Raw genomic sequence first — 19,878 nt, 5'->3', positions numbered from 1 at the left:
TTGTGCAAGGGATCAGTCAGGAATCTTGCTCTTAAGATAATCTAGTAAATTTTTAGCATTTTCTCTTTGACCTATAGACAATTCTATATTTTGTGATCTGAGTTTCCTCTTATTTTTTTTTTACTAACATACAGAACATCTTTTAAGTGGAAAAAAATTTTTTGCTTAGTGATACACCCTTTTCAAGAGATACAGAACATTTATAATGCAATTAAGTTTGAAATCGAGTAACAAGAATATGAATAAAATATTTATATGAAAACACCAAGAACTAAGAATAAGCAAAAAAGATAATCTTTAAGAAAAAAATCAAAAGATTTTCTCTATAGGGTAGTAAGAATAGAATATTGGCACAATGACAGAAAAATAGATCAATGAAACAGAATAGAAGAGGTATCCAGTTTTTATAGATACTTGATTTACAACTGAGGTGGCCCTGCACAGCAGTGGGGACAGTAAGGTCTTTTCTCTATAAAGTGTTAAGACAATTCAATATTGATATGGAAAAATTATAAGCCTTCATTCGACCAAATATATTCACAAAAATTAATTCTATGAGGGTTGTAAATCTAAATTAAATGCCAAAGGCAAACAAGTAAAGCTATAGTTAACTTGCACGTTTTTTACAAACTTAGGACAGAGAAATACTACTTACATGGAACACAGAACATATTAACTACAAAAGTATTCAGCTATACTAAAAGTCAAAATTTCCATTTGTCAAAAGTAAGAGAGGGCAGGGGTTGTGGCTCAGAGGTAGAGTATTTGCCTAGCATGTGTGAGGCACTGGGTTCAATCCCCAGCACCATATACAACTAAATAAACCAAATAAAGGTACTGTGTCCATCTGCAACTAAAAACGTTTAAAAAATAAAAAAACTAAGAGAGTACAAAGGTAACCCATGGAGTGGGAGAAGATATAAATGGCAAGAGTTCATATGAGGAACTCCTATAAATCAGTATGAAAAGGATAGACAAACCTCAATATAAATTGGCTTATGAGTTAAATGGGTACTTAAGAGGCCAACAACCTCATTAGTCATGAGGAAAATGAGTTTAAATTCAATGAGATATTACTACACACCAGTATAGTTACAACTAAAAATATTGCCAAGAGCAAACATTTGACAAGAAGCAATGTAAACAGTTATACTTTGCTCTTGGGAATGTAAATTGACATAATCACTGTAAATAACCATTTGGCAGTTTCTACTAAAGCTGAAGATATTTATACTCTATGACCCAACAATGCCATTGTAGACATATATCCAACTGAAATTGCTACATGTGTACACTAAGAGACATGTACAAGAAAGTTTGTAAGTATCATTATCCATAATAGCCAAAAATTGAAAAAGAACCTCAAATGTAAATAACAGTAAAATAAAAGTAGTATATACTTGCTATATAAAGATACCTTAGAATATGCTATACAGAAAACTACTGTATATTATGCCATTTAGAATAAACTGTAATGTACACTTACACACAGATACTGAAAACAAACTGAAACTACTAACAACTTGAATGAATCTCAATGTTGAATGAAAAAAACATAAAAGAATATATACTGGTATCATTTCATTTAAATAAAGATCAGAAAACAAAAAAATTACACAATTTAGGGAGATGTGCTTACTTGGTAAGAAGAATAACTAGAAACTTACAATGATTGTAAAAAAACTAAAAATAAAATCACCAGATGATCCACCCACCCTATTCCTAGGTTAGGTATATATCTGAAGGAAATGAAGTCAGCATGCAAGACACCTGCATATCCATGTTTACTGAGGCACTTGTCACTACAGCCAAGACATGGAATCAGTTTAGGGGCCATCAACAGACTAATGGATAAAGAAAATATGGCACATATACACAGTGAAGTATGTATTAAGGCATAAAAAGAATAAAATCCTATCACTTGAAGGAAAACAAGACAGACCAGGAAGGCCAGCATTGCATGTTTTCTCTTATATGTGGAAACTCAAAAAATAATATTAAATTATAAAAAGATGACCAAGTAGAAAAGTAACTATTAGGAGCTGGGAAGGGGACCCAAGGGAGTAAGGAGAAAGGGCAGGATGAGAGGGGCAGACCAGAGGGTGGACATAATCCTTGCACTACACAGGCATGCATGGAAATGTCTCAGTAAAACCCATTAATTTGTACAATTAATTTGTGTTAATAACACAAAATGCAACTCTGATTACACTGGGTGACTGACAGAAAGGGGAAAGGGAGGCTTTTGGGGTTGGCTGATGATACTTTATTTATTTACCTGGGTGCGGACTACACAGATGTTTTGCTTTGTAATAAATTATTGTACCATGTGTTTCTGTTTTGTGCATTTACCTATGTGTGTATATCTTATAATTAAGAAATTCCATAAGGTTAATAATCATTTGGGGAATAAAATACAGACATACAATAAAGTTTTTCAAAGGCTTAAAGGTTTAAGTTACTGTCATCTTTTAATTCTTTTTGTCTCACTTAAAATGGAACACACAGAAACTGGTATTTTTTGCATTTATCTAAACAATAAAACAAGTGATTCTGCCTAGATGTAGGAAGAGAAAAATAAAATATGGAATATTAAATGGGATTTTATCCTCACCCTGGTTCAAATAATGGTTACAACCAAGTATAGCACATAGGAGAGAGAAGCCTAAAAGGAATTGTGATGTCAGAGTCACCACCTGTATACCTTATAAACTGACACTGAAATCACTTAGCAAACAGTGACACAAAATCTTTAAGGTAACCTGAGTAGCACTGATCTTTAGGAAGAAATTGTTCTACAGTATTAGCACCAAGATGATTTACAAGCTTAATAAGCTACACTTTAAAAAGAATACAGTATTCTCATTTCATTTTTCCTTTATGTGAGTAATTCTAACTAGAGATATCCAATTTTCCCCTGAGATAGTATATTGTGATATTTTTTTACATTCAAGTAGAATTTCTCTCAATTTACTAAACTATAAAACCAAATGTAAAGTTACATGGTAGCTAACCCCTCTCAAGAGACAAATTTAAAATTCTTTAAATTTCAAATGCATATTCTTAGTGGACAAGTAGTAGATATGTGAAAACACAAAAACAGCACAATGATAATAGTAAATTTTTTTATTAAGGCAGTAAGGTACAGTTGTAATAACACCTATTATCAAATAAAAACTTCAAATATTTGAAACATAATTATAGTCACTATTGATAGGAATCTATCTTCTCAAAAATTTGTCCTCCATCTCAGTTCATCACTCGCAATGCATCCACACACATACCTAAACACATATGACTCATGTTCCAAGAGTACTTTGTTGAATCTAATAAAATAAAGTAATTTTCTGGGCTGGGGTTGTGGCTCAGTGGTAGAGCGCTTGCCTAGGATACATGAGGCACTGGGTTTGATCCTCAGCACCACATTTGAATAAAAAAATAATGAATTGTGTCCATCTACAACTAAAAATTTTTTTAGGAATTTCTTCAATATATAAAAATTAGATGTTTGTTACATCCTCAATGAACCTATAATTAAAGAGTTAATTTTTTCACTCATTCAACTCTAAATATAGTTTGTTTTCTAGTGAGTGCAATGAGAAAAAAGAAAAGTCATAATATATTTCTAGGTAGCTATTTCTAACTTTTTTTCCTGATGAAAAAAAATGGTGTCAATCCCTCACACCAAAAAAAAGGAATGAATATGAAAACATGTTCGCCAAGTATGATATGAATAAAACATTATGAGATTACTTGCACAGTTTAATCCTAATGTTGTTAACAAGTATGAAAAAAAGCAGTAAGATCAACTGATCGTGTCCTGTGAACCAGAACTATTTTTTAATTGGTTCTTTTTAGTTATGTGTGACAGTAGAAAAACTATTTTTGAGAGATACTTAATATGCACTGGGTTCATCTTTCCTTCTTTCCAAAAACAAAAATCACTCCTACCAGACCCAACTCTCCTACAGATAACAACAAACTCCAGGGTGAAAACAAAGCAAAAACCCTGAAGAAAAAAGAAAAGTAGTGCAGATTCTGGACAGGAGTTGACTCTTGGAAAAAAGGTAAGGGCCTAAAGCGAGTTACCTGTTTTTTGATAACTTTTAGCCTGAGAACAGGTCAAAGTTGACACCACACAGGATACATAAAACTCCAATAGCAAATGCACAGAAAAACCAGAGAGAAATTCCAGGCAACCAGAGCTGCTGGAAAGAAAGGTGGGAATCCTGGAAAGGAGAGAGTCCCAAATTTTATGAAGGAAAGCTGCTTAAATATCTGACTGATACATGAATCACCATACAAGGTTGCTGCCAAGACAGAATTTGTAGTCCACATTCAACCAAGTTATGTATCTGATGGAAGGGAGGGACAAAGGAAGGAAACAAGGGGAAGGAAGGGAGAGGAGGAGGGAAAAAGAATTTCTCAGAATAAGGTAACTAAATCTAGAGTATCCACAATGTAACATTCAATGTCAAGAAAACAATTCAAAATTATTCCATATACAAAGAAACTGGAAAGTGTAATCCATTCTCAAGAAAAAAAGGTTTAAGTCACAGAATCCAAATCTAGATGACCTAGATGTTAAAATTAGCCAAGATTTTAAAACTTTAAAGGAAATAGGCTTGCAGTAATATAAAAACAGAAAATTACAGGAGACAAAAACTATGAAAAAGAACCAAACATAAATTCTAGACTTGAAAATCTAAAATAAAACATTAATTAGATAGGCTGAACAGCAGAATGAAGATCACAGAAGTAAGAGACTGTGAACTTGAAAAGAGATCAACATTACCCAATCTAAAGAAGAGAAAGAAAAAAATATGATTAGAAAAAACTGAACAGTCTCAGAGACCCATAGAACACTATCGAATGTCAAAATATGTGTAATTGGAATCCCAGGAGATGGGGAGAGAGAATAGGGCAGAAAAAATATTGATAAGAGTGTGGAATACACTGTAATATATATTTTCCAATATTCAACAAATATATACTTAAAGTTCAACAAATACACATAAAACTCAGGACACATACACTTGGGCAGTTGCCTACAAGATTTATGTCAAAAGAAGAAACTGTAAACAAATCACTGAACTTTTAAGTATTCAGAAGACAGTGTATTGATGTCTTTAATTTACTCTAACATGCATTATCCATCCCCAGCCAAAAAAGGGGTATTAATAATGGAAAGAATAACAGGTAGGTGAAGAGATATGTGACAAAAACAAGTACTGAAAATGTTAATAGGAGAATTTATGTGGTAGACACACAGGTAGGTATTCACTGTTAAGTTCTTCCAACTTTTCTGTATGTTCAAATTTTTTCTAATAAAATTTTGAGGGGGAAAAAGTCACTGATTGGTGGTGTTTCAATGGAATAACACAAAATATTTTAGAAAGTTACATAAAATTTTTTTTCATCTTATCTTCATTAATCCCTGGCTTCTACAACATAAGCCAAATAACAGTCAATGAATCTACCTATGCAGGTAGCTATTCAGTCTGGGAAGTACATACCAGTGAGGAAACAAGGGAAGGAAAAAGGACTACTTGGTTGTTTCCTTATTTCTCATTGTGCCACATTTTAGAAAATGGCAGATAAGAAACTACTGGTTTTGTGTTTATCGATCAAATACAGAATAATTCTTTATTTTTTCTTTCTAGATATGTGAAGGATTGCTGAGGTATAGATTATTCTTGTTTTAAAACACCAAATCTATACACAAAATATGTTACATGTGATCAGATTTCATGCTGGGACCATTCAAAAACACTATACATTCAGTTCCTCTACAGAAAGAGCAAATCAAATAAAAATCAGAATATAAAATTTTAACATAAATTTTGTATAAAAGATATAAAAGAGCAAAATAACAGCAGTAAAATATCTTTAAATGCTGCATGTTGAGTTTTAAATCCTGCTCTTTTATCATTTACCTTCAAGTTCTTCCAGATGAGAAGGAGTTCCTTGTGCTCTGGGCTGAATATAAGATAACTTAAACTTAGGCACCACAAATGGTACTTCTTGCCATCAGAGGGTAATTTGGAAAGCAAATAATCCTCAGTACAGCCAACCTGAGGTTTTACAGACACAGAGGTCAATGGAGGTATACAGACAGTGGTAGTCTGACTATTTGAGATTGCTGCTTTAAGGTCTCTTTCCACAGAAGCTGCATACAAAAGAAGAAAAAATAAAAATAGAAAAAAGTCACAAATATGAATAGGTTTTACACATAATAATCTAAACCCAGAACGCTTCAGTACTTATTTAATCAATTTAGAAGAAATTCCTGATACATAAACTACTCTTGAGTCCTATCAAGCACTTCTAAGAGGCTATGTTAATTTTGGCCAGTCAACGTTTGAACAATTAACACAATATTTGTTAAAGTACATTACCATATCATAATGGTTAAAAGTAGTTTTTAAAGAGTCTCATTTCCCCAAGAGTTCACTAATGAAAACAAGTTCATTTTGTAGTTAATTTCATAACTCTTTCAAGTGAAAAATCTAGACATTTAAAAATGGGTTTCATTGTAGCATATTCATACATGAAGATAACATACTTCAAAATCAAGAATCAATAAAAGGGATGGATTCAAACTAAAAAGTTTCTTCACAACAAAGGCTGTGAAGAGAAAGCCTACAGAATGGGAGAAAATCTTTACCACATGCACCTCAGAGCATTAATCTCCAGGATATATAAAGAACTCAAAAATCTTAACACCAGAAAAAATTTAAAAACCAATCAATAAACGAGCTAAGGAACTGAACAGACACTTCACAGAAGAAATACAACTGATCAACAAATATATGAAAAAATGTTCAACATCTTTAGCAATTAGAGAAATACAAATCAAAAATAAGATTTCATCTCGCTCCAATCAGAATGGCAATTATCAAAAATACAAGCAACAGTAAGTTTTGGCAAGGATGTGGGGAGAAAGGTACACTCATATATTGCTAGTGGGACTGCAAATTGGTGCAGCCACTATGGAAAGCAGTGTGGAGATTCCTCAGAAAACCTGGAATGGAAACACCATTTGACCCAACTATCCCACTCCTCAGTTTATACCCAAACGACTTAAAATCAGCATTCTACAGTGACACAGCTACATCAATGTTTATAGCAGCTCAATTCATAATAGCTAAACTCTGGAACCAACCTAAGTGCCCTTCAACAGATGAATGGATAAAGAAAATGTGGGCTATATACACAATGAATATTACTCAGCCTTAAAGAAGAATGAAATTATGGCATTTGCCGGTAAATGGATGGAGCTAGAAAATATGTTAAGTGAAATAAGCCAAACCCAAAAAACCAAAGGCTGAATGTTTTCTCCAACAAGTGGTTGCTAATTCACAGTAAGTGGGGTGAGGGGAGTGGGGGTGGCTAGGAAGAATAGAGGTACTTGGATCAGACAGAAGACAGTCAAGGGAGGGAAACAGGTATGGGGGTAGGAAGAACAGTAGAATGAATTAGACATAACCCTATGTGCATATGTGATTACATGACCAGTGTGATTCTACATCAAGGACAATCAGAAGAATGAGTTTTGCTCCATTTATGTATGATGTGTCAAAATGCATTCTATTCTGTATAACTCTTTAGAATAAAAAGAAATAAATAACATACTTTGATCATATCCATTCCCTTCCACACCATTACCCTCTTTTACCTCCCTCTCCCCATTCCATCCCCTTCCTTTTTCTGATTATTTTCATATTTTCCCCCCACCCTAGATTCCTAGGGTGGAATTTTTCCCTAGATTAGGAAAAATGTGACAATTGTTTTTGAGTCTGACTTTTTTCATTTATGATCTATAGGGCAACCCATTTTCCTGCAAATGATATGATTTCATTCTTCTTTATGGCTAAATAACAGTCCATTGTGTATATACAACAAGGATGTAGATGATTCCATGACTTGGCTATTGTGAATTGTGCCGTGATAATCATGGGTATGCAGGTATCTCTACTGTACGCTGACGACTTAATTCCTTTGGGTTTATACCCAGGAATGGTTTAGCTGGATCATACAGCAGCTCTATTTTCAGTTTCTTGAGGAACCTCTCCTTACTGATTTCCATGGTGGCTGTACTGATTTACATTCTCACCAACAGAGTGTAAGGTTCGTTTTCCCCCCACCTCTCCACCTGCAATTCATTGCTTTTTGTATTCTTGATGGCAACCACTCTGGGGTGAAAAAGAACTTCAATGTAGTTTTAATTTGCATTTCTCTGGTGGCTAAAGATGTTGCACATTTTTACATATTACTGGCCATTCACACTTCTTTTGAAATGTGTCTGTTCAATTCATTTGCCCACTTATTGATTGGGTTGTTTGTTTTTTAGTGTTCAGTTACTGAGTTATTCATATATATCTGGATATTAATCCTCTAGCAGAGCAGATTTTCTCCCATTTTGTCAGTTGTTTACTCTTCAACAAAGCAATTCTGTTGTCAATGCTACCCATGTTTACTCATGGTTAACATGAGTCTCAAATACATAAAGCAATACTGAGAAGACAAAAGTATCCAAATCTACACGTATCTCCACCAAAACAAAAAATAAAATGTATGCTAACTCTAGATATATACCATATCATCAACTCTCCCTGTCCTAGCTTCTATGACCCATTTTATCCATTCTCTGAAATCACACGTGATTCCTAAGCTGCAAGACCAAAATAGGCAGGTAAGTGACACTAAAGTTCATCTTTATGTTTAGTATTATTTGTAGAATGAATACAATCACTGTAGTATAGGAACTTACAGAATGTTTTAAGGTAAAAAAGAAGCCTTCTGTTATGAACTGGATATGGTTTGAATATATCTTCCAAGGATTTATGTATTGAAGTTTTTTTGAAAATTTTTTTATTTGTTCTAATGAGTTACACATGACAATAGAATGCATTTTGACACACTGTAAATAAATGGAGCATACTTTCTTATTCCTCTGGCTGTACATGGTGCTGAGTCACACCTGTAGTGTAATCATATGTGTATGTAGGGTAATAATGTCTATCTCATTCTATTGTCCTTCCGATTCCCACCGCCCCACCCCTCCCCTCACTTCCCTCTGCACAATTCAAAGTTCCTTCATTCGTATCAGAGAAAACATTTAGTCTTTAGTTTTGGGGGTATTGGCTTATTTCACTTAGCACAATATTCTCTAGTTCCATTCATTTACCTGCAAATGCCACAATTTTATTCTTCTTTAAGGCTGAATAATATTCCATTGTGTATATATCCCACATTTTCTTTATCCATTCATCTGTTGAAGGGCACTTAGGTTGGTTCCACAGTTTAACTATTGTGAACTGAATTGCTATAAACATTGATGTGGCTGTGTTAGTGTAGTATACTAATTTTAAGTCCTTTGGGTATAAACTGAGGAGTGGGATAGCTAGGTCAAATGGTGGTACCATTACATGTTTTCTAAAGAATCTCCATTTATTTGTTAAAGTTTAATCCCCACTGTGATGTATTAAGAGGGTGGAAACTTAATCCAACTATGAGTTTAGAAGTGGGGCCCTTGGGAGGTAATGAAGATTAGATAAGGTAAAGTGGAATCCCCATGACTGAATGCTGGTGGTTTTTAAAAGGGAAAGAGATCAGGACACCCACATTCACTTCCTGTCTCTTGCTATGTGAGGAGACCCTGCACCATCTTAGGATTCTGTCAGCAAGAAGGCCATTACCAGATGCAGCCCCTTGACCTTGAATCTCCAGAACCATGAGCCAAAAGAAATCTCTTTTTGTTAAAACTTAGTTTGTAATACCAAGTTGTACTGTGTTACAGGCACCAGAAAACAAACTAATATACCTTCATACTCAAACATATTAAGAAGCTCTGCCATAGACTAAAAAATATAAGAAAGAATCAGAGAAAAATAAAGTCCCAGTCATAACCCTGAAGAGATAAGGAAACCATCCAATAGAAAGGGGAATCTCCAGGGGGTCCTTGACAAATGTAGGTCATAATAAAGTTATGGGAGTTTCACCCATTGGTCATTCACTTATATAAAGTGTTTTCTAATGTACTGTTCATAAATTAGAAATTTCCTTTACTTTTGTTGAAACATTTGTCAGAGTATGTTGTCCCCCAAACACACTTCTCTACCTGCCTCTGTCTATATCATTCCAACCACCGGTCCATGTTCAACTATCACATTCTCTTACTACCTCTTTCTTCTGCTCAGCATGCTAAAATGCTGCTCAGACTTCCATGGCAAATGTCATCTTCTTTATGGTGATGTCCAGGTTACTAGGTTGAATTCATCTCTCTTCCCCCTGTGTCAGCATACCTGGAGTTCTGGAATACTTACCTACTGTACCTTCTCGTTTTGTTTCCCCCACAATATCAGGAAACACTCCCAATTTGTCTTATAATACACAATGTCATAAATAAGGCACTGAATAAATGTTTACTGAAATCGAAACAAAATAAAACTCACAATTGTGCTTTTCTGTTTCACCATAGAAACATCCTCTACAGCAACTCTTTATAAATTCTGCTGCCATTACATTCAATTTCCAATGTCCCACCAAAGATAGAAACTTTCAATACTGATATAAACCTGATGGTAGAATAGAAAGCAAGTTAAAATTATCATGCTTAATGTCATTAGATATCATCAAATAAATTATATTATCTATCTTTATAAGACATAATGTTAGGGCTGCAAAGTAAAAATATTTAAGAGGATGATGGGTTTTTTGTTCCCATATAGAATTTTGTATAAACCAGGATTCTTTTAAATTATTAAAATGGTATGCTTAAAGATTACTTAATGAACAACGTCAATATTAAAATTCAACAAAGAAAAATCCCATTCTCAATTTTCTCTTAAGTGATATACCTAAAACTACGTTCAAGAAAAATTTGAAAGAAAATATAGCACTCATTAAAAAGTATGAAAAATTTACTTTCTCCATATCCATTATTTTGTAATTCAAAATCCCTATAACTGGGGCCAATAAACAAATAACTGTATAATTTATGTAATTTGAATCGGAATTAAAAGTATATATTAATCTCTCTCTCTCTCTCTCTCTCTCACTCACACACACACACACACACACACACACACAAAACACCCCATAAATAAAGTATAGTTCAAATAAAGGAAGTCTATTTTATATGTACGAGGAACATGAAATTGTATAAGAACTTCATATCCAATTTCCAACCTTAGTTTCAAGGTCTTTGTTTCAAATGCATTCTCTTCATTTATGCCTACTTCCAAGTCACACATTTTTTGATGGGAAATTTAAAACATGCAAAGAATACAGGATAACAAAACCCAAATTACCCAAATAAAACAATTACCATTTCATGAAAATCTTAATTTCAATTATCTCAGCCTCCCAACTTACCCAGTAACATCCTTTGGGTTATTCTGAAATAAATTCCAATCATATAATTTCATCCATAAGGACTTAATTAGTAATCTAAAAGATATGGCAGAAGGATCCAGAGGTTAAAACTTCAAGAGGCTCTCACCAGCTGAATATGGATCGCTTCAAACATTAAAACAAACAGTATTTGTAACAAAGAGTATTTATAACAAACAGTATTTGTAATATCAAATATTTCAAAAGGTATGTACTTATTTTAAATATATAAGCTTCTTGAAATATTTAACCATATATATAGTTATGTGTATATACATATATATAAACCATAATAGCATTATCACATATAAAAAATTTACCCTTAGCAACTACTCAGTGTTTAAGTTCCCTTTGATTTCAATCCTCTAATAGTTGCTTTGTTGAAACTGAGACAAAAATTTGTATTATTTCATCTTTTGCTACTGGAAACAATGCCAAGATATCTCTGTGCACACATATTTTTCAATCTATATCTGTAAGATAGAGGACTATGAGGTCAAAAGGTATATATGTGTAATTTTGCTTGTATTGCTAAGTTTCCCTCTGAAGCTATATCATTTTGTATTCCCAAAGTATGAGAACACCTGTTTCTGTCACCAACAAAATATGTTGTCCAAATATGCTGGACTTTTGCCATGTGATAAGAAAGGGATCATCTTGTGTTCTTTTAATTTGCATCTATCTTATAAGTGATACGGGTATATTTTCATATAAAGCTAGTCTATATTTGTTTCTATGAATTCTCAGTTCATATCTCTTGCTAATCTTTATAAAGTTTTTGGTCTGTTCTCATTTTAGAAGTTATTTATATATTTCAGAAATTAGCTCACTGTCCATCATGTAAGTGGCAAAAATTCTTCCAGTTTGTCATTTTTTATTTATTGTGTCTTCTGCTAATGCATAAGTATGTGTGTATGTGTATGTATACAAACATGCTACATACATATATACACATATACTGAGTTTGCAATCAGTATGTACATTGGTTGTATACCTCCACACATATACAGATTGAGTGTCCCTTATCTGAAATGCTTGGTACCATAAGTATTTAGGAATTTATGATTTGGGTCTGTTTGCTTGTCTATTAGATTTTGGAATTTTTGTAAATATATAATGAAATATACTGGGAATGGAAACCAAGTTTACACATGAAATACATTTATATTTCATATACACTTTATATACCTGAAGGTAATTCTGGGCATGAAATAGTTTCATGGTGTGGAATTTTCCACTTGCAGTGTCATGCTGGCACTCAAAAAGTTTATGTAAACATATACAAAGTTACATATAAACATACATAAACACACATGCAATCATACTCTTCTATATTTTTCCTTTTTTGCTTCTGGATTGAGTCATAGTAAACTTTCCTCCACATATGGGTCATAAGTACTTTACCTATGTTTTCTTCTAGTACTTAGCATGCTATTATTTTCTATATGGACATTGTGGTATACAATATGAAAAATGGATTCAAACCTATATTTTCTCAATTGGTTAAAATCTTTTGTATTTCTACTGGTTCTTTTTCTCTGTATCATAAACACCACATATTTTAAAATTCCATATTTTCTCCATTGATATTAGGGTGTTCCCTTAATTATAACACTAAATTTCCATATGCAATTGGATTGGTTTCTGTATTTTCTACCCAATTAGTCTATCCATTGCTGTACCAATATCACATTTCAATTTTAAAGGCTTCAAAGAGCTAGCCACCCTTACTGTTTTTCACTTTCAGCATTTTCTTAGTTATTCTTGCTTGTCTGTTCTTGCAAATTAGCTTTGCAATATATATTAGCTGCCTGAGAGGAAAATTACAGTAATACTTTCACTGGAATTATGTTAAACTAATAAATTATTTTAGAAAAAGTGACATCCTTAAGGATATTACCTTCCTCACCAGAACACCATCTCTCTTTACATTTGCTCATGTCTGTCTTTGTACCTTTGGGAGTTTTTATAGTTATCACCATACAAAGTCTTAATGCCTGTGTAATTTACTTAATTATTATAAATTGCATCTTTTTCATTATATCTTATAACTAATTTTCATTTTTAAGGTGTATACATTTTCAAAAGCCCCGTTAGCCCCAGTATTTTACAAGAACCATTCCTTAACCACCCAGATATAATTTTCTTTCTTATTTCTAAATGTCTAGTATACTTAAAAAAAAAAGCTTAACTTTTTTTGATATTTTATATCTCTGCTAAAATATAAACCGTTCAGAAACAACATTGTACTTTCTATTTAGAACTCAGTCTGGTAGGGGCTGCAACTGTAAATCAGTGGTAGAGCACTTACCTAGCAAGCATGAGGCACTGGGTTTGATCCTCAGCACCACATGAAAATAAGCAAATAAAATAAAGGTATAAAAAATAAATACAGTAACATTTTTTTAAAAAAACTCAACCTAGTACTGGGAATATAGTAGTTGGGACTCAGCAAGTCTAATTAACAGATAAGGAAACAACTATCTCCTTTAAAAACACCTAACATACTCAAACTTCCTCTCTTGCAAATACTTAAGTGATCATGAGATGAATGTAGGAGGATTGATTAAAAATAATTAGTACTTCTAGGGGGAAAGTCCTCAAGGTTGATGGCCTGGAATCACCTAAAATGAGGTAGGAAAGATGGGGAAAAGATGTAGAAAGGGAGACAAGTTGACATGAATAAAATGAAATCTGATTAAAATGTACACCCAGGAATACACTGAAGAAAAATGATTTAAAATATGGACATACAGACAAAATAAGAGTAACTGGGACCAGATTTGCCCTACCACCTGAGAAACAAACAAAACGTATGAAACATCAGTTTTCAAGACACTGGCTTAGGCAACAAACAACAGAGAAACAGGAAACAAGGCGAGCCCTGCGCTTTACTCCCCTGAAGGGAGTTTCTAGTCCATGATAAAGAAAAAGTGAGCCAGATTCTCTGAATCTGTAGCTGAATTCCACTGTAGTCAGAGAACTCTCAGTATGACTTCAGTATTTTAAATTTTTGAAACTTGCTTTGTGGCATAATATACAGTCAAATTTGATAAATATCCTGTGTACATTTATTTCTATTTTTCTGTTTCTTCTATAAAGTACTAAAACAGATGTTTGTAAAATGAAAACTCTATGACTACATATGACTATGAACATATTTATTTCTTCTTTAGTTCTATCAGATTTGTTTTACATATTTGAGACAAATTTATTAGGTACATACAAGCTTATTAAATAGTATTCCTCTTGGTCTCTACTAATACTTCTAGTCTTAAAGTTGACTTTGTCTACCATAGTCATAACAGATTTCTTTCAGTTAATACTTGCATGTTATATGTCCTTCCCATCATTTTCTTTTAAACCTGTTAAGTTCAAGTTGTTTTTTATAAACAATATATAGCTGAACTGTTATATTTTCACTCTAACAATCTTTGCATTTAACTTGTATTTAGTCCATGCATATAAATTTAAAATTGTTTTAACTTGCTGGTAATTTCAACCTCTTAACATTATGGTGAATATTTTTAACCTCAGAAATGTTCTTAGCCTAAAACTGATTTTGTCTGATAGTAATATAGCTATGCAGCTATCTTTTGGATAATTTTATATGGTATATCTTTTTTTCCATATGTTTACTGTTTTCAGTTTACTAGTCGCTACATATTTTAGATCTGTCTCTTATAAACAGCATTAAGCTGAGGTAGTTCAGTCCAGATTGACAATCTCTGTCTTTTAACTGGAGTACTTAATTCCATTTACAAATATTTAAAGTAATTGATGTATTTGAGTTTATCCCTATCCTTTTTCTTGAGTTTTTATTTGTCCTAATGGTCCTCTGTTTCTTTTTCTTTCTTGTCATGTCTTCCATTGGACTGACAGAGGGTTTATGATCTCTTTTTTTCTTCTTCTTCTTCTAATAGATTGGTTATTGTATTGCTTTTACATTGCTGTTGTAACAAAATACCATAAACCACAAACTTATGGATCTTAAAGTAACACACAAAGTGTCTTCAAGTATTTAAACATGGTTCAGCATAGAGATTTTAATAATCTATGACTGGTAATTCAGTCTTTTGTAGGTTTATTTCTAATTATCAATTGTTTCTGCTGATCATTGCTAGAGTTTTATTTCTTTTTGCACTTGGTTATCTTAAATTATTCACTGACCATGAAACTTTCCTGTTAACTTCTCTAAGACAAAAATGAAAGTATACTCCTCCAGAGAACATAAGTATTTGCTTACCAGATCATTTAAAATTCATATTTTGACAAATTATGCAATTAAAAATGGGCAAATGATTTTCTCCAAAGACCACACAGACAAACCACAAACAGGGGCTCACCATGCCTATTAGGGAAATGCAAATCAAAACCCTAATAACATACCACTTCACACAGTTGTGCAATTATCACTATCTAATTCAGGGTTATCCTTCTCTAATTCAAGAATGGGCTCATCACTACCCAAAAGAAACTTTGTACTCATTTGTAGTAACTTTCCTTCCAGCCTCTGGCAACCACTCTTTTACCTCATTTCTGATTTACCTGTTCCAGACACTTCATATGTATCATATAACATGAACTTTTTGTGTCTTGCTTCTTTCAATTAGTACCATGTTTTCAAGGTTTATCCCATATTGCAGCATGAATCAGTACTTCATTCTCTTTTATGGCTGAATAATATTCTACTATATAGACAAATATGTCACCACATTTTGTTTCAACATTCATCAGTTGATGGATAGTTGAGTTGCTTCCGTTTTTCACTTCTATGAACTTTTGTATTCAAGTTTTGCATGAAAGTTTGTTTTCTACTTTTATAGATATATTAACCAGGAATGGAATTCCTGGGTCATATGGTAACTTTATGACTTTATGTGAAGTTTTTTTCTTTTTATGTGAAGATTTTGAGGAACTGCCAAAGTTTTGTACAAAGCAGTTACACTATTTTACAATCCTACAAGCAATGTATGAGGGTTTCAATTATTTTTTGTCTTTTTGCCTGTGCAATTATCATATTGATCTGTATTCCATGTGTAAAATTGGTTGAATACATAAGTGTACATACAGATTGAGTATCCCTTATCTGAAATGCTTGATACATAAGTATTTAGTATTTTTTTGAATATTTGCAATATAATGAAATATACTGTAGATGGAAACCAAGTCTAAACATGAAATTCATTTATATTTCATATTCATATAACATTGTATAAAAAGTCATAGAAATAATGTAATTTCATGTATATAGCACTGCAAAATAGGCAAAACTAAACAAAACACTGTTTAGGAATACATATGGATATGGCAAAACTATAGAGGAAAGCAAGGGAAATGCAAAGAAAGATATAGTCAGGGAAGAATACATAGGGCAGCTTCAAAAATATGGGTTATATATTATTTCTTAAGCATGAAGCAAGCATACAGGTATTTGTTTGCTTTAAATCTATAAATGTGCCAAGAGTACAATTTTATAAATATGAAATATTTCTCTACTATAAATTTGGTAAATATATGGTTATTAAACAAAATAAGAAAATTAAACTTATTCATAATCCCATCACCTTGAGATGAGATTTAAAGGAAATACTCTTATATGATGTGATTTCTTTCACTATTTTTACTCTTACAGCTTTATTGAGGTTAAATTGATCTACAATAAATTGTACATACATACAATAAAAACATACAAATTAAATGAGTCACATAAGTATATATTGGTTGACAGCATCATCTAGAATTTAGGGGGCTTATGTTGGAGAATATTTTATGCATGTTTTACTTTAGTAGATACTGTCAAAGAGTTTTTCAAAATGATTGCACCAATTTATACTCCCACCTGTACAGCATGAGAGTTCCAGTTATTAAGCATCCTCATTAATACTTGGTAGTCAGACTTTTCAAATTTAACCATTCTTTTCATATTCTAAGGAATATATTCAAACTACTTGTCTGAATTCTAGCACAAACAACAAAAAAAATCACTTTGGTGAAGAATGAAGTGAAACATACAGAAGTTTTAATCTAAGCGCATTTCCCCTTGCATAATAACTGAAGCAAAAGCTCTAACGTATGCCTCCATTCTGATTTAGTCAAAACAAGATTTTTAGAAGAATCACTGAGGTATACCCAAAGGAATCAAATGACTTAAACACGAGTTGGGAGTATCAAACTACTGGAATTCAGGTGAAATATAGTCCAACCCAGTTTATACTTGTGACTTTAACAACACCTGAACCCAATACACAAAAATTCTACTAAAATAGTATTCAAAATCTGGATGGGGGAGATGAAATACTTTATTGTGAACAGTGCTAGTCAGTATGCTCAGCTACTTGTTCTCAATTTTGCTACTTAACCATGAAAAGCAATGCTGAGATGATTCACTTTAATATAAAGCTATTTTATAGTCCTTTATATTTTTTCAATTTGACTATAAATTCCTCTCTTAAAACCATGAATCACCTCGCCCTTGTTTTTCAAAATACGGATTCTACACTCACAATCTTTTTATCGTCATTTTCATCTCAAATTCATTCATATTTGACCCTTACCATTTCACTTAATTAAGTTTGCTGGGTTAGTGACCCTTCCTAACTACCAATGTCAACAGGCAATCAGTTCCTAACTTACTGACCTCTCCAACTGGTCTGACTCCCAGACAGGCTTCTCTTCTCATTAAAACTTTCTCCTCCTGGCTTCTAGGGTCTTACCTGGTCCTACTACACCTTCTCTCTTCAGAATGCCCCTCAGTCTCCTGGTTGTTACTATCACTTAAACAATACAGTGTTTCCCATCCTTGGTCTTCCTCTCTTTTTATCCTATGTTTATTTGAATGATTTCTCACCCCTTTACAGGATTAATTACCACAAATCCATTACTGCTTCCAATGTCTACAACTCTGAGTCAGACTGCCGAAAAACCCAATGCCAATAAATCTAACTGTCAACTAGACGGGTCTGCCAGATGTCCTACAGAAACTTAAACTCATTTTCTCTCACCATAAATTAATCTCTCAATTTATTAGTTTTATTCATGAGTGCACAATTATAATCTAAGTGATGTAAATAAAATTCAAGTCATACTTTCAAAACTTTTTCTTGAAGGGTTAAAAAAAAAAGAACTTTTTAAGGTTTTTCCCCAAAGTTATGAAGGCAACTCATATTCATTAGCAAAAACTGCAAAATATAGAAGAGATATTTAAAACCCTCCTCAAATCCCAGCTCTCAAAGGTAAGCAATATTAACATTTCCTTCCAGAAAAAGTAATTTTTAACCAAGATGAAGTTATATATCAAAATATTAAAGTGATAAACAGAGTTCTGTTAACCTTGTTTGGAAAACAGTCTCAGTATTCTTACAGGCTGTTTTTTAACAACATTAATCAAGGAAAAAAACTTAACTTTATCCCTGTAGTGAAAATCGGAATAATATTTTAATTACAAAAGCAATCCTTTCACATGCTTTATTTTAAACCCCCAAAAATCATACTCGTAGGAATCAGTGTTTGGCTTGGCAAGTGAGCAGCGTGCCCAAACCCAGATGTTATCAGGGTGCGATACACCCCACAATGCCACCATTCTACCTCCCTGTGTGTAAAGAAACCACAGCGGGGAAAGCAGAAGAGGTGGAAGCGCCGAAGTCGCACCCAGACCTGGCTGGGGGGCTGTGGCTTGCAAACTCCCGGGAAAGTGACTTTCTGACACCTTAGCCGCCTCGCGAACTTCCCGGCCCCGCCCGGAGGGAGCCCGCCCGGGCGCCCCGCGCAGCGCCAGCGCGCGGTTCCCTGGGGTTGGGGTCGCGGCCTTGGGTTGGGGGTCCCGGGGGTCCCGGCCGCGCCCGACCCCTCCCGCGCAGACGTCCGTCAGGCCTCGGCGAGGCAGGCGTCGGGAGGAAGAAGCCGAGGCGGAGGCAAAGAGCCGACCCAAACCTGGCCCCGCGAGCCCCGAGCGGCGGGTGGAGGCCGCGCGGCCCGCCCGCAGGGCGCACCTGACGGCGCCTCCCTCCCCACCAGGGCCCGCGCGCTCCGCGGCCCCTCACGAGCAGCCCAGCCGCTTACCTGCTCCAGGGGGCCGGCGTTCTGCCCTCGCCACGCGCCTGAGCAGCGAGCCTGAGTACCTCCCGCGGCCGCGCCCCGGAGCCCTGCCCCTCAGGGTCGCCGCGCCCCGCGAGTCCTCCGACCCCCAGCAGACCCACCCCGCCTCGCCCCTCAGGGCTGCTGAGCTCCCCTCGGGTTTCCCCGCCCTTCCCGCGTCGCCACGCCCCTCCCCGCGTCGCCACGCCCTTCTCCAGACCCGCCCCCTTCCTCAGGATCGCCCCGCCCTCCCTGGGTCGCCACACCCCTTCCAGGTCCGCCCCGCCCCTCGGAGGTGCGCCGCGGGGAGCCGGGTGGATGGGGCGGCTCGGTAGTCTACCTGAGCTGTGCCGCTCCGACGTCCTGCACTCTGCCGCTGCTCTGGGCGACTTTCATTTGTTCCCC

General features: G+C 34.7%; 1 protein-coding gene across 1 annotated transcript in view; it reads right to left on the bottom strand.

Moving 5' to 3' along the window:
* The window catches only part of Tc2n (tandem C2 domains, nuclear), a 38,014-nt gene extending 18,436 nt beyond the window's left edge, over nucleotides 1-19,578 (bottom strand). Inside the window, 5 exon segments of the mRNA XM_047541738.1 lie at nucleotides 5,937-6,026; nucleotides 6,029-6,169; nucleotides 10,458-10,580; nucleotides 11,380-11,523; nucleotides 19,459-19,578. Of these exon segments, the coding sequence (XP_047397694.1) occupies nucleotides 5,937-6,026; nucleotides 6,029-6,169; nucleotides 10,458-10,524 (298 nt within the window). The 5' untranslated portion in view covers nucleotides 10,525-10,580; nucleotides 11,380-11,523; nucleotides 19,459-19,578.
* Between the last annotated feature and the right edge of the window lie 300 nt (nucleotides 19,579-19,878).

This window comes from Sciurus carolinensis, chromosome 2 (genome assembly GCF_902686445.1).
Source record: "Sciurus carolinensis chromosome 2, mSciCar1.2, whole genome shotgun sequence".
Lineage (NCBI taxonomy): Eukaryota > Metazoa > Chordata > Mammalia > Rodentia > Sciuridae > Sciurus > Sciurus carolinensis.
The sequence above is the reverse complement of the archived record's forward strand: the minus strand, read 5'-3'. Positions and strand labels throughout refer to the sequence as shown.